Consider the following 14,226-nt stretch of genomic DNA (forward strand, 5'->3'; position numbering starts at 1 on the left):
TAATATTAAATTACATGAATTAAATACAAGATTTTGGGCTGTATTCTTTTTATTAAGTTAGATTGTTCGCTTAAAAACATAAAGGTTACGATCTCAATTTTTATTATTTGCTTCTTCATATTTCAGATCATGTAGATGTCAACAAGTCATATGAGTCTTTCATAATAAAAAAATTTGAACTTCAAAAAAGTAGGTGCAATCATTATCTCTTTGAATACGGGTAAATCACCCTCCATAGACTCTAATCACAACTTCTATGAGCATATGAGCGGATATGGTAAATATGATGATTATGTTGATAATCTTCCCATTTTCAAAATGTATTTGTGAAATACAAGTAGGAGTAAGTTAGTAACCGTTAGTTGCAAAACATAGCCAGAATCCTCTATAGAAATGAGAAATATTCATGGGTCTCAAGGGATGTAAACCATTCATCGCACCCCCATTTCCCAAGTTTCATTTCCTCGTGCCACCGTAAAACATACAGTTATCAGAAAATTCGAAGACGAGATAGAAGTTGAGAGTTGGGAGGCCACAAAAAGCAGTCTCGACCTGAAATAGTACTTAGATGCCTCAAGTTACAATAGTTACATGATTATTACGTACAGTCAGTCGATACTAATCGACTAACCATAATGCTTCTATGTTCTTGCTGTACTCCTTAGGATTTTCACTGCTTTCTTAGAACAGATCACTACAGAATACAACATATATAGCAATCCAAATACAAATTAGAGATTATACTAGAATAAGTTATCGACCATACACGGATGGGAGATTAACTGGAGCCATAATTAAGCAATTCCCAACGGAAAGGTTGGAAAAGACAAACCACGTTAGGCATGCTCTTGAAGAGAAGAGCCACACATACGCAGACTGCAGCGATAGCAACCATTGAAAGCATTGCAGGCCTGTACACTAGAGATGTTCTTGCACTTTTTACGTAATATGCGAACATTTTCTTCTGATCACATAGCTTGCAGTCCTGATTCAAAGCAAATGATGCACTTCTTGCAACCTCGAAGCTCACAGCCCCATCGTGCTTTGTGGGAATTGATGGTTCTCCTGGGATGTCGAGCACTACATGCCCTGAAGCTGAACTCCGGTGCATCTTCCTCTGGACAGCATGTATGTAAGCATAGTGGCCCCGCAGACGAGCATAATCCTCAGGTGTAGCCCCTGTGCTATCCCGAGCATTTTTCCACACATTTATTCCAATCTAAACAAGTGCAAGGACATTAAGAATTAGAATATGGTAAATAAAAGCCGACATAATTATTCAGCATACTTCAACAGGGGGAAGGAGAATTTCACATCACAAACATGGTACAAGGCTACAAGCATTGTGTAAAAATGCGGTAATGGAACGTTAATGCGGTAACGGAAAGATGCGGTTATCGAAACGCTTAAATATGTCAAATTTCACATCACAAATTTGGTGCAAGCATAGTGTGAAAATATCGGCTCGTATGTTTTGAAAACATTTACAACACGGCAGAAGCAACGCGACGCAACCTTGTCTTTACACTATAGGTGCAAGGTGTAAGGTGTAAGGTGTAAGGTGCACAGTACACAGCAAGGCCGGTTCTTAGCCCATTCTGGGTAGCCGCACCTAGGGGCGCAAAAATAAAGGGTCTCAAATTTTAAATGGTGCTATGCAGGACCGGTTCTGAGCAACAATTTTAAGTGATTTGTTTGTAAACTTTATTTATATTAAAAGTGATTTTAGAATATCATGTTACAATACATTTTGTCTTGAATTATTTTTCTTGGAGTAGAAATTTTTTTATCTTTTGATATAACGAAGGGGCCATTTTAAAAGACATCGTAAAAATAAATTAGACCTCCAAAATCTTTGCTACACCCCTGGTGCACAGCGTGAATGGTGCAGGGTGCATACCTTTCCAGGGTCATCAATTAGAGCATCAAGTACATCTTCAGAGCCATCTCTGCCAGCTGCAATATGAAGTGGGGTCAAACCAGCAGGTCCCTTGGCATCTGGCCGAAACAAAAACTTCTCTTGGCTACCTTCAACAGCTGATGCGAATTCTTCTGATAAATGCACAGGGACATATCGTAAAAGCTGTTCCACCATTGACCTAGAATTTCTACGAACAGCTTTGTGAAGGAGTCCCATTTCTAACAACGCAACCTTAAGCGAAGAGTGTTCCCCTGATCCCACAGTTCCAGCGATCAAGATGTCCAAGAGTTTCTTCACAACAGCACACCAATCACGGTCCATGGAGAATTCCATGAGCCATTTATAACGTCCAAAAGAAAATATGACAGTGCTAGGATCTAGGTCCGCCAATCTAGATTTCAAGTTGCTTCTATGGAGAAGCCAGCCCATTTCATTTATGAAATCCATGGCCTGCCGCCAGGATTCTATGTTTTTATTTGCTTCTTGTGCATTTTCATCAGCTTTCTTCGGTTCGAGCATACTCTCCAGTGTCCGAATCTCGGAGCAAACATCCTTTTCCGCAACTATAAAAGGGAAGAAACTGCTGCTGAGACCAAGATCTTCAACCTAAATCCAAAAGTAATAGTGTTAGTTCGTGTGTCCTGTTTCCATATGAGTATTCAACAACAAAAAACAGCAAAAATTCACAAATGAAGTAAATATCAAGTTCACTAAAGGAGATTGATCTCAGGTTTACCACGTTGCCATTAATATTAAAACATGAACTGATTTTCTTGGGATATAAATAAAAACAAATTAAAAATTGCGCCACAATGTTAATACTAACCATCATACACATAACATCATAGTGATCATACACATAACAGCTCCAAGCAGACTTAGTAAAAAGACCCAACCAAGACCCAATTGACCCAACTCAAACCCAACCTGAATCAGACCCAACCGAACTAATCATTCCCGAAATTATGTGAACTATACCATCAAAAAAGTCCACTAATAGGATATATTTTTATTTATTACTTGTTCTTACCCTTATTTTCTACAATTACTGACTTAAAACTTATTACATTACATTTAAAAAATTTATATAATTCAATTAATTCAAATAGCTAGCTCACCCAACTTAGACCTAAACCGAAACAAAACTAAAACAAATCAATCCCGATCCAAAACTGAAAAAAAACAGAAATGCACCAAATTGATTATTTTCGCTGGATTGTTGAAAAATAACAAATACAATAGTTGAAAACACCGAAACATTAGACATTCAGATTAATTTGCTTGGACATAAATAACCATACTAAGTCTCAAAATTGGAACGGAAAAGCCAATCTAAACCCAGAAGCTTTTGCTAAAACTAACGAGTACAAAATCATAACTATCAATTAAAGCACTACAACAGTACAATTCATGGAAACAAAATCTTTTTAGAAGACAAGCTTTAACATAACCTCTAATTCATAATATAGCAAACTGATGAATAAGAAAATCTAATATAAAAGATTAAAGAAGCGCAAAAGCCAAAAACATATTCTTGAAATTCAGCAACAAGCACAGATAGTACCTCAATATACCCTCTACCAGTTATACTGGGAATAGAGCAGGAGAAACTAGCATGCTCAGTTTCATCCTCCTCAGCAAAATCATCATCCTCCCTTAATTCTTGAGACACTTCTTGATCAAGATATTTCCCTTCTATAGCGCAAAGTAATCTGCAATGAAAACTAGGTTGACGCAAACTTTTGCAGATCTCTTTTCGGCTGTAAATAATTGTTGCAACTAGCAAATGCAAGAACAGATACGAGCCGCAAAACTCAGTATAAATTACCTTGTTGAGGACTGGGAGAGGTTTAAACCTCTAACTACGAAATGTGCTTTTTCATCCATAGACACGGCTATAGGCATGACACTCAATATTCTGCTGCATTTACTATTTTCGAGAGATAATGATGTGTCCAAAACAACCTGACCTGCATCACATGGCCAAAAAATCAGCTATATGTATAATTGTGTATACCATTTTATAAACCAATTAGGATAATAGAAGAATAGATCCCAAACTAAAGACCTACGGGCAGATTGTAACTAACCATTGTGAACAAAAGCTATTTGATTCCGTACTCGTACATATACCCATCCACTCTTCCAAAATGTGTCATCAGTTACATTGAAGAGACAAGTTAAGCAGGATGAAAGATCGGAACAGAGCTGAAAAAGCAGTTACATGAAAGTAGTTGATGTCATCGGTCGATAGAGCCATTACAGCTACTTCGGTCCAACAATGAGATCTTACCTCCTCCCATAAGGACTCAGCCAAGCGAAGGTAAATTGTTAGAATTATACAGCCAGGTCTGATGTAGCTTTCGATATCAGTTGGACTATGTGCAAGCCAGTCAAGGATCTACAAAAATTCGACGCAATATAGTAGTATGATCTTTAAACACAACAACCAACTAAAGCCACTAAGGGCAGAATATCAAAACTTCATAATTTATATTACCTGCTCCCGTAGCACAATAGGGAAGTCACTTGGTTCTTTACCAAATAGCTTGAAAACAATCCGATCAGTACGGCTCTAAAACATTAATAAAGGAAATGGAATAAATAAATTAGTTTTCCTTATATCATTAGAAGATCATAGATGCTTCATTTCACAAGTAGTTGGTCAAAACAAAACCTAGCAATGCCAAGATTATACTAGGCACTTGAGCAAGGATAGTTTAAAGGAATGAAAGATTATGTACCTGAGCTTCTCCACTCGAACTAGAAGGTGACGGGGCTGATGTTGAGTCAGAGTTTCCACTAGTCTGTGGTGGACTTGAATGATGTGAATCTTGCCTCACCCACAAAGGGAAATCTACAGAACTAGTTACAAAGTTTCCATCAACAGGTGACCTTTCCAAATCTTCAACTCCATCATCTGAATCAATATATACGTCATTCAAGTCAAAATTGTTCAACTTCATTCTCCCTGCTGTGCTCTCAGAGTAACCTGGAGGGCTATTCTTTATTGGAAACAAACTTTCAGGTTTTTGCAATGACACGGCCTGCATTTTTCCAACCCTGCTATTAGCTGCATATAATTCCTTTCTTGGAATCTCTAAATTTGACGATGGAGCATGTTGATCAATGATTTTAGAAAGATTTCGATTATCATTTGAGAAAAAAGCTGACATCTTTTCTGAATGTACATTATCATTGGATACACCACCGTTTAGCAGCTTCTGTGACTCATGTAGGATCCCAGATACGTCCTTCCCCATGTGTAACATGGAAGGGTTGGCAAGACTTCTCAAAAGCTGAGCAGTGAGATCTTGATCTGTTGCTTGGTTCGATTCATTGTTAGCTGCAACAAGCATTTTCTTGTCATCAAAACGCATCTTCCATGCAACCGAACAAAAATATAGTTGATATAGAGTACGCGGGCATAAAAAATTAGTCCAAACTACAAAGAGCTACAACATGCAAAAGTTAAAAAAGGAGGAAGGAAAGGAAAATCAGAACAAGACTTGGACATTTGAACGTGATTCGAGTACCTATATAGTGCTGTTTTAGCAAGTGCTGTGAGAAAAAGATGAAAAACACCTTCACACCTAACTTTCTAATCTAATACATAACAGGATGTACTTCAAATTGGTCCAGCCCAATGATTGAACATAATTATTGAGATGCACTTCTGACAAGCAATTAATACAAAGATCTCATAGATTTTCTTACTATACCAAAAAAGAAGAAACTGAATTTAAAGCACATCTAAAATATGTGAATGTTACTTATCACTTGGAGGGTTAATCAATAGATTTTATAGTAGATTTAACAGCAAATATAATCAAGAATGTGCTACAATATACCATAAAACAAGCCAATAGGACTGAACTAAAAACTAATCCAAGCATTAAACAACCATTTGCCAGTAATAAGCTGCATCACTTACCATGCATGTTGGAGAGTATCCTCAGTAAGCTTATCAAGAGAACACTATTAGTTTGCTCATCGTTTATAGACTTCCCCTGGACAGCAGTGTCCGCTTGTGTTTTCCTCCGTCGCTTATTATGGCCAGCCAAGCGCTGTCTACAGCTTCGTTTACCTTCATCAAATTCCTGAAGAACATGAAACCTGCGAAAAAAACATCCAAACCACTAACATCACCACAACATGTCATCTATAGAAAAATGATAGAATGACAGTTCCTAGCAAATAAGCCTTTCATGATTGCAATGAAACAAAAAACGGACCTACTGCATTGTTGACAAAATCGTTGCATGACATTTGCCACAAGGGCTTTACTGGCTTTAGCATGGACCTCGCAGACCTTGTGACGCCTGTGATAGTCTTTAGCCTTACTAAGAACAGCCCCACAATCCTCAACCTGGCAAATAGCTCGATTTGAAGAGCCCCCGGCTAACTTAGTCTTTTTCCCACTCGTACTCTCCCAATTACTCAAATCCCTTTCTCTATCCGAGGCAGCATAAGAGTTTGCCCCAATCTTTAAGGTCAAAGGACCAACTTCTTCCAAACTATCCTCTTCAATAACAATAACCCTCCTTTTGTTCCCCAATTCTCTCCTTCCATCATCAACACCATACTGAACATCATCAGAACACAAAGATGAGCTGTTTGACGAATTCCCTTGAACCTGAACAACTGGGATAAATTGCTGATCTTGAAAATCAGAAGATAGGGTATTGGAAGGGGTAGCAATAAAAAGATCACCATCCCATTTCCAATCATTCAAATCCCATTCTAAACCCCTCTTTCCCATAACCCTCATTTCATTGTGGCCTAAAGCATGAAAACGGTGAGCTTGTTCCATTAACTCACAGTCTAAATTCAACCAAAAAACACTGTCACATACTTCTATTTACCAAATTAGAATCTTTTTTACCTCTCTATCAATAATTGCCGAAAACAATCATACAATTACCAAACTTCAATTTCAACAAAAAATGAGAAACCAAGCCCCAAAACAGATCAAAGTTCAAATCTTGAGATAAAATAAGTACAAAAATGTACAAAATCAATAAAGGAGTAAAAAGGGTTCAGTAATCATTCTCAATTCTTCCCCAAAACTCCAGAAACAGTACAGAAAAAGCACCATAGCAATAATTAGTAGCTGCCCACATGCCAAATCAGCACCAATTTTGGAATAAGAACATCAGCACCTTCATATTCAAGAAAAACAAAAAAAGCCCAAAATATAATGTTCTTACCGGAATCAAGAAATCAAAACAAAAACTTGAAGTAATCTTAGAACAAAATTAAGTAGAAAGCAGCCATACCTGAGAATAAGGGCAGTTTAATTATGGAATTGAAAAGGGAAAAATGAAGAAGAAAGAAGTCGGCAGATGGCATAAAGTAAAGAATAGAAGTTGGGTATGTTATGTAATAATGTAAATGAATGTACTCTGTAGACTCATACTGTAATTAAGTGGGAGGAGAGAGAAAATATTGGAGATGGGAAGGAAAGGTAGGTGATGCTGTTTTTCTTTTTTATTATTTTTTTTTAAATTATATTACGCACTCCTATGAATTTTGATGCTGAAAGGGAGTTGATTATTGAAGAATACTCGTGCGACTGCGACTTCACGAGTTCGTGAACGCGAAAAAAACATTATGATTATTTGATGATTTGTTGTTTGTAATTGGATGGTTTTAGATATGCTTAAAATGGACTCAATGATTTGATATTATCCGACTTTATAATTGAATTAATTTTATATGATTTAAAATAAATTTACAATTATGTAAAAATCAATATGAATTTAAGATTCGATTTTGAAACACCTAACCTGAAATTGACTCGATAACCCTAATAAACAACTCTAGTTAGTTTGTTTGAATGGTTAATTGTATTTTATATTTTTCCTAACTGTTTATGGATGAAAGCTAATCTAGGTAATTTTTCATTTTGAGTAAGATTATTTATAATTTTCTAAACATAATTTTTTTACAAATAAGAGATAAAACTAAAACATATCTTTATTTAATTTATTCAATGGTTCAATTTAATGGTTAAGCTTAAGAGCTTTTTCACCAATACAATATAGATTTGATTCTAACTGGTCCATATTTACTAATTTTAGAAAAGATTAATTTCTCTCTTCCTTGCGTACAATAGGAATTTTTTAACTTTATTTTAATCAAAAAAATATCAAATTCAATGAACGAAAGTTTGATTAATTTGATTTAGCACAATACTTTCACTTTCACAACTGTTTTAGGTCTCAAATCCTACTTTACACCATCCAAAGTAATGGTAGTAGTAGTAAAATGTACCGATGGAATGAGAGTAAGAGACTGAGCAATATAAAAAATAAAAATAAAAAATAATGAAAAATAATTAAAATAAAGTAGGACATTAAAAATAAATAAAAAGAGAAAATGAATATGTGTAGGTAAAATTAAAAAATAGATAAAATATATAAATAAGATAAAAAAATAATTATTATTATCTAAAAATAAAAAATAATACAAAATGAAAAAATGCACCCACTAATATAAAAGGAATTGGTGTGGGGTTGGTTGATGGGTCGCAATTCCGCATCCACAGAACGTGTCTCTCGAACCTCCTTGGTTGTCTCCTCTCCTCTTTCATTGCGTAGTCTAATCTCTTCATTTCCGTGTGGGCAGTGTGGATGTGCTCTCATTTTTAGTAGTAAGTAGTCAGTAGTATTTGCCTTTCATTCCTTCCTCCTTCCTCTATTTTACTTCTATAACATTTGCCATAATTGTTTCACAATATTTTTATATTACTATGTATGTTATAAATTAATTTATAAATTGTTTTATTTACTCTATTTTATTACTGTCCACATCTAATTAATTCTTATATTTTTGTTATTATTTAAGGATAATAATAATATTTCATATTTATTATCAACTAATTATTTTCTTAATATTTGTGTTACAAGTGAAAATTGTGCAAATATTATTGAATTTCTACTTTCACCAATTTTTTGGTTTTGATCATGGATGTGTAACATCATTAACATCATTGTCAATTCCACTTTCAACTTTACTTAATAGAGTCTCATCTCAATTGATTACATTCTTCCAATTAATAGAGCTTAGTTGAACTAAATCTAATTGAATTCGAATAGGGGGACTGTTTATTTTTAGCCCTAGAGCAAAAGATAAAAATGACTCCGTTTATTTTTGGACTTCGGGGCAAAAGATAAAAATAGTCCTTAAAAATTTAAGGCGTAATTAATAATATAATACTCTATTGTTTTTAATGTTGATATTTAAATTAGTCTATCAAAAAAGCATTAATAACTCATATACTTAGAAAAGAATGTAAATTATATATTTACATCTAAATTTATTCAAGTTAATATTAACCTTGTATATGAAAATAAAATTTTTAGGCCTTAGAACATTTGGGGCCCTGAGCAGTAGCCCGCTTTGCCCTTGCTAATCGATGGCTATGATAATAATTGTTTTTCGATACCATCCATTAATTGGTCTTAATTTGCGTTTTATTTTTAATCTATAAGTTAAAATATAGTTAAGTAAGATTTTGTTTGATTCATCACAATGCAAAAATTATTATTATCAACTTCTATAATTTATGTATAATTAAAGATGATAACGATTGAATTGATGTGTTGAACAGTGTGATAAAATAAACGTATCAAAATTTTAAGAGTATTAAGAATAATATCAAGGAAAATTTGATTTTAAATATATGAATTTTATCTCATTCGCTTTTAAAGGTTCTAACTTTAATTTATTTTTTATAGGTTCCAACTTTAAACTGTATTTGCTTTTAAAAGTCATTTTGACCTGTAATCTAGTCAACAGATCATCTTCCACATTTTCTGAATTTTTTAATTTACATTTATTTTACATTTAAAATATCATTAAAAATAACTTATTTTCTCATTCATTTTCTTCCTTGGTACTTTCATCTTTCTTGATCTACCATGAAATAGGTTGATGAACTTAAAATCTTCTTCCTTTTAACTTTTCTCTATCCATTAAAAAGTTTGTTAAATCAACTAAGAAAGAAAAACCAAAAAATTGAGATGGGGTTTTAAAATAAAAATTGAGATAATGGATTTGTGACAAAAGTTTTTAGAGATTTCTAAGGAATTTAGGAACATCTTCTTCCTTTTTCATCCTCCATAAAAATGGTATGTGAACTCAATTAAGACAGCATTACAAATTTCCAACCATCACAAGAGTCAATAATTCATGGATCAACTAAGAAATAATACAGATAAATAATAATGGTAAAACAAAATAATTATAGAAATTATTTGCAAATAATTTATGATATCAATCAAGTTTTATTTATTGTATTTTTTTCCTTTTTTATTAAGGCAAATGATATATGTAACCCTCAAGGTTACATATAAGTACTGATGATAGTTAATATTCTCTTATAGTTACAAAAGAATAAAAATTAGGCAAAATGTCAAAAAACTACCTAACATAAACCCAACTTTGCAAATAACTACCTTACTTAAAAAATTTTGCAAAAAACTACCTTACATAATACATTATTTTGCAAAAGAGTACCTTGTAACGGAATTAGACCTTTGACCGCTAATTTTGACGTTGACCAGCACGTGCCAGTCACGTGTCACCTTCATTAACCTAAATCTCCTTTCTCCCAAATTCGCAGCCATTCTTCCAGCTCTTAATTCCTGAAGCTTTATCCTTCTGAATTCGCTCCCATCCAGCAGCCATTCTTCCAGCTTTCACCTTCATTGGAATTTCTAAGCAAATCCGGTATGTACTACTAATTAATTATGGTTTTGTACCTCTTTGTTGCTTTTTAGTTATAATTTTAAATTTTTTCGTTTTCAGATTTGCATCTTTCGTTTTGTACTTCGTTTTCATATCTTTTAATTTGTAATTTGATTGTTGTTGTATCTGAATACTGTATTAGGGTTCTTAAAATTAGCTATATCAATCCGTAAAAATTAGCTAAGATGAAGAAATTGACAATCCGTAAAAAAGCCATTGATTCGAAAAACAAGCAGTGTGAGTTGTCAACTGATGTGGGTAATGTAAGGGTAGATGATGTCTTGATTGAAAGTTCTGAGCTGTTTTTAGCAAATGTAGATGGTAATGCTGATGAGGTTGAGGATAGTAGTAGTGATGATGATTATACATGTGTTAATGAAGATGAATATGAGAATGATTCTGATTTGTTTGCGGAAAATGTAGTTTATGGTCTTGATGATGTGTTTATAGACGATGAGGAAGTTAGGTTGATATTAGATAAGGAGGTGGATGAGCAAAACAACACAGACATGTACTTTAATGATGATGAACCGCAGTCTGATGATTATGATTTGAGTGCCTTGAATGATGATGAGGAAGGTATATGCAGCTATCCTACATACAACAGATGTGATTGCATGAAATTGAAAGGTAGAATAGTGAACTGTGTTTGTGGGAAGGAGAAGAACTGTGCTTGTATTGTGCTTAGAAAATTAGATGCCAAAGACTTTGTCCACGACGCGTACCTCGTAGACACGTATCGAAAAACGTATAGTCCAAAGTTTTATGGTATGCCAGGACACAAAATGTGGCCAACAACCACTTTAGCCAAACCACTTCCTCCACCATATAGAAAGATGCCTGGAAGGCCTAACAAGAGGAAAAGAAAGAAGGAAGTTGGTGAAGGTAAAGGAGGAAAGAAGGCTATTACAGAATTCAAGCAAAGGAGATGTGGTAATTGCGGTGAACTTGGTCACTACAAAAAGGGATGCAAAAATCAACCTAAACCACCACCACCAACAAAGACCAAGTCAAAAGGTGGACGGCCTAAAATGGGATCTTCTTCTACTCAACAATCTACAACCAATGATGTGCCCAGCTCCAGTGCTCAACAACAAACGCAAAACGCTGCATCTACTTCATGTATAATGGATCAAAATAGTCAAATATAGACTTGTACTATGTTCAATTATGTGTATGATGTACCCTGTAATGTTTTAAGGCTATTAAATGTAATGTACTGTATTGAAGTTGTGGTTCCTTAATGTACTGTTGCTCTAACATTGCTGTACCCAGTTGAACTTAATAAAACGTTCCTTGATTTCAGTAATTGAATTATTTGCACTATCTTGAATCAGTAGGCACAGAATGATGATGAATCAGTAATGTGTGTGTATCAAAGTGAGTATCAGTGAATTATTTGTACCCAGCTGAGTATCAGTAATGTTGCTGTACTGATCATGTGTATTTAAGTTGATTGAAGTATATATTGAATAATTGAATAACATGTATTGATCTAACATTACTGTACTAATCAGTACCCACAACAAAACAGCATGTTGAATCAGTAGGCATATATGTGTGAATCAGTAATGTTTGTTTATTACTGATTGTTTGCTTCATTTTACCAGCTGTTGTCAATCAACAATGTTTGTTTACCAGCAAATTTTGGCAAATCATTTCACACACAGCACCACAGCAATGTTCAACAATGTTAAATCAATAACAATGTTGTGCAACAATTTCTTTGTGCAAATGTTGTGCAAATCAGCAAATCAATATGTGCAATGTTGTGCAAATCAGTAGCAAATCAGTTACAAATTGTTGTGCAACAATTTCTTTGTGCAAATGTTGTGCAAATCAGCAAATCAATATGTGCAATGTTGTGCAAATCAGTAGCAAATCAGTAACAATGTTGTGCAACAATTTCTTTGTGCAAATGTTGTGCAAATCAGCAAATCAATATGTGCAATGTTGTGCAAATCAGTAGCAAATCAGTAACATTGTGTGCAAGTGAGCATTGTGTTCCCATTGAAGTTCAGTATGCAGCAAGTAAGTTATTGAATGAATAGCAACTTGAATCAGTATGTGCAATATGTGTTTGAATCATTATGCAGCAAGTCAGCAATATGTGCAATATTTTGTAGCAATGTTCAATGTTGTACATTATCAGCAAATTGAATGTTCAATATGTGTTCAATGTTCAATATGTGTACATTATCAGCAAGACATCACCAATGTTGTACAACATGTGCAATATGTGTTCAATGTTCAATGTTCAGCAATATCATTCATTCATTCATTCAGCAAACACAACAAATACTGAATGCTCCCTCATTCATTCATTCAGCAAATATCAATGAAATTTTCAATTTATTCATTCATCAGTTCATCAGTTCATTGAAACAAAGCAAACACAGCAAATATCAGCAAATACTGAATGTTCATCAGTTCATCAGCAAATACTAAATTTTCAATTTATTCATTCATCACCAAACACACAGCACCATAGCACCACAACAAACATACACAGCACCACATCAAACAAAGGAAGCACAGAACAATACCTGCAAAGAAAATTAAATGGAAAAAATATAAAGTTCTTTCATTCATTCATAATCATCATGTTACAATATCCAAATCAATCTTACAATTATGCTTAACTAGGTGCTAAACTTCAATTAGCACCCTTGATTAATACAAGAAATACCAACACAAAACAAAAAAAAAACCCTAAAAAAAAGCTTTTTATATGATTTCGAAGCTCCCTCTGATTCAACCATTTCTTCTTCAACATTTTAATTTCTGAAAGAGCTTGTTCATTTTCGTGTTCCAAGCAACATATCCTTGATGTCAAGATCTTGATTTCGGTTGCCAATTGACGCTTTTCCTCCACAAGCTTGTTAGTGAGTTTTCTTTGCCATACAGCCATTTCAGGTTCATCAACCCATTTAAACTTTTTACAACCCCTCGATTTTGTATCAGGATTGAAAAAAATGCAAGTATTAAACCTTCTTCCAGGATTTTCCTTGGTCCATGATACCCATCTTGCAAAGGGAACTCCACACCCACAATTTTCAATGGAAGAGTTTTCGCTTGAAGAAGAAGCAGACATAACTGATTAATTGGAAGAAAAAGAGGGGTTTGAGAGAATTAGGGTTTATCGCAAATGGGAGAAAAGAGGAATGAAAGGAAGATGAAGCAGGATTGAATGCTGGGAAGTGAAAAGAAGGAGATTTAGGTTAATGAAGGTGACACGTGACTGGCACGTGCTGGTCAACGTCAAAATTAGCGGTCAAAGGTCTAATTCCGTTACAAGGTACTCTTTTGCAAAATAATGTATTATGTAAGGTAGTTTTTTGCAAAATTTTTTAAGTAAGGTAGTTATTTGCAAAGTTGGGTTTATGTTAGGTAGTTTTTTGACATTTTGCCTAAAAATTAAAGAATTTATGCATTAATACATCTGCACCTCTTTTTTCAACACTTTATTAGAAAACCCATCAGATTCAGATGATGAAACACAGGAGCAACATATTGTAAACCCATCAATTGAAGTGATTGATGATCATCAA

General features: G+C 34.2%; 2 protein-coding genes across 3 annotated transcripts; both read right to left on the minus strand.

The window, feature by feature from the left end:
* Positions 1 to 226: 226 nt before the first annotated feature.
* LOC130798692 (squamosa promoter-binding-like protein 1) lies at positions 227 to 7,441 on the minus strand. Of its 2 annotated transcripts, XM_057661792.1 has the most exons (12): positions 7,201 to 7,415; positions 6,157 to 7,083; positions 5,856 to 6,037; positions 5,113 to 5,267; positions 4,666 to 4,968; positions 4,422 to 4,496; positions 4,215 to 4,322; positions 4,012 to 4,129; positions 3,750 to 3,891; positions 3,486 to 3,633; positions 1,901 to 2,527; positions 227 to 1,219 (listed from the first exon to the last, which is right to left on the minus strand). In XM_057661792.1, the coding sequence occupies exons 2-12, from the start codon at positions 6,732 to 6,734 to the stop codon at positions 779 to 781; spliced, it is 2,877 nt and encodes a 958-aa protein (XP_057517775.1). In that variant the 5' UTR covers positions 6,735 to 7,083; positions 7,201 to 7,415; the 3' UTR covers positions 227 to 778. The 2 variants fall into 2 exon arrangements, with proteins under 2 accessions (XP_057517775.1, XP_057517774.1); XM_057661791.1 differs by having other exon boundaries at positions 229 to 1,219; positions 4,666 to 5,267; positions 7,201 to 7,441.
* A 5,695-nt stretch (positions 7,442 to 13,136) lies between these two features.
* LOC130798772 (uncharacterized) lies at positions 13,137 to 13,769 on the minus strand. The gene is made up of 2 exons (XM_057661868.1): positions 13,435 to 13,769; positions 13,137 to 13,221 (listed from the first exon to the last, which is right to left on the minus strand). The coding sequence occupies exons 1-2, from the start codon at positions 13,767 to 13,769 to the stop codon at positions 13,137 to 13,139; spliced, it is 420 nt and encodes a 139-aa protein (XP_057517851.1).
* Positions 13,770 to 14,226: the final 457 nt, after the last annotated feature.

The sequence above is a fragment of the Amaranthus tricolor genome, chromosome 13, assembly GCF_026212465.1.
Source record: "Amaranthus tricolor cultivar Red isolate AtriRed21 chromosome 13, ASM2621246v1, whole genome shotgun sequence".
In the NCBI taxonomy this organism is placed as follows: Eukaryota; Viridiplantae; Streptophyta; class Magnoliopsida; order Caryophyllales; family Amaranthaceae; genus Amaranthus; species Amaranthus tricolor.

What these genes read in the sequence shown, in the direction of transcription:
- LOC130798772 (XM_057661868.1), bottom strand. Translation starts at nt 13,769, where the DNA reads ATGTCTGCTTCTTCTTCAAGCGAAAACTCTTCCATTGAAAATTGTGGG. An exon ending in AAAATGTTGAAGAAGAAATG is followed by an intron (nt 13,222 to 13,434) that starts GTTGAATCAGAG and finishes TTTTCTTTGCAG; the next exon opens with GTATTGTTCTGTGCTTCCTT.
- LOC130798692 (XM_057661791.1), bottom strand. Translation starts at nt 6,734, where the DNA reads ATGGAACAAGCTCACCGTTTTCATGCTTTAGGCCACAATGAAATGAGG. An exon ending in CTATTGTGCTACGGGAGCAG is followed by an intron (nt 4,323 to 4,421) that starts GTAATATAAATT and finishes GAATTTTTGTAG; the next exon opens with ATCCTTGACTGGCTTGCACA. An exon ending in TAATTGATGACCCTGGAAAG is followed by an intron (nt 1,220 to 1,900) that starts GTATGCACCCTG and finishes GCACTTGTTTAG; the next exon opens with ATTGGAATAAATGTGTGGAA.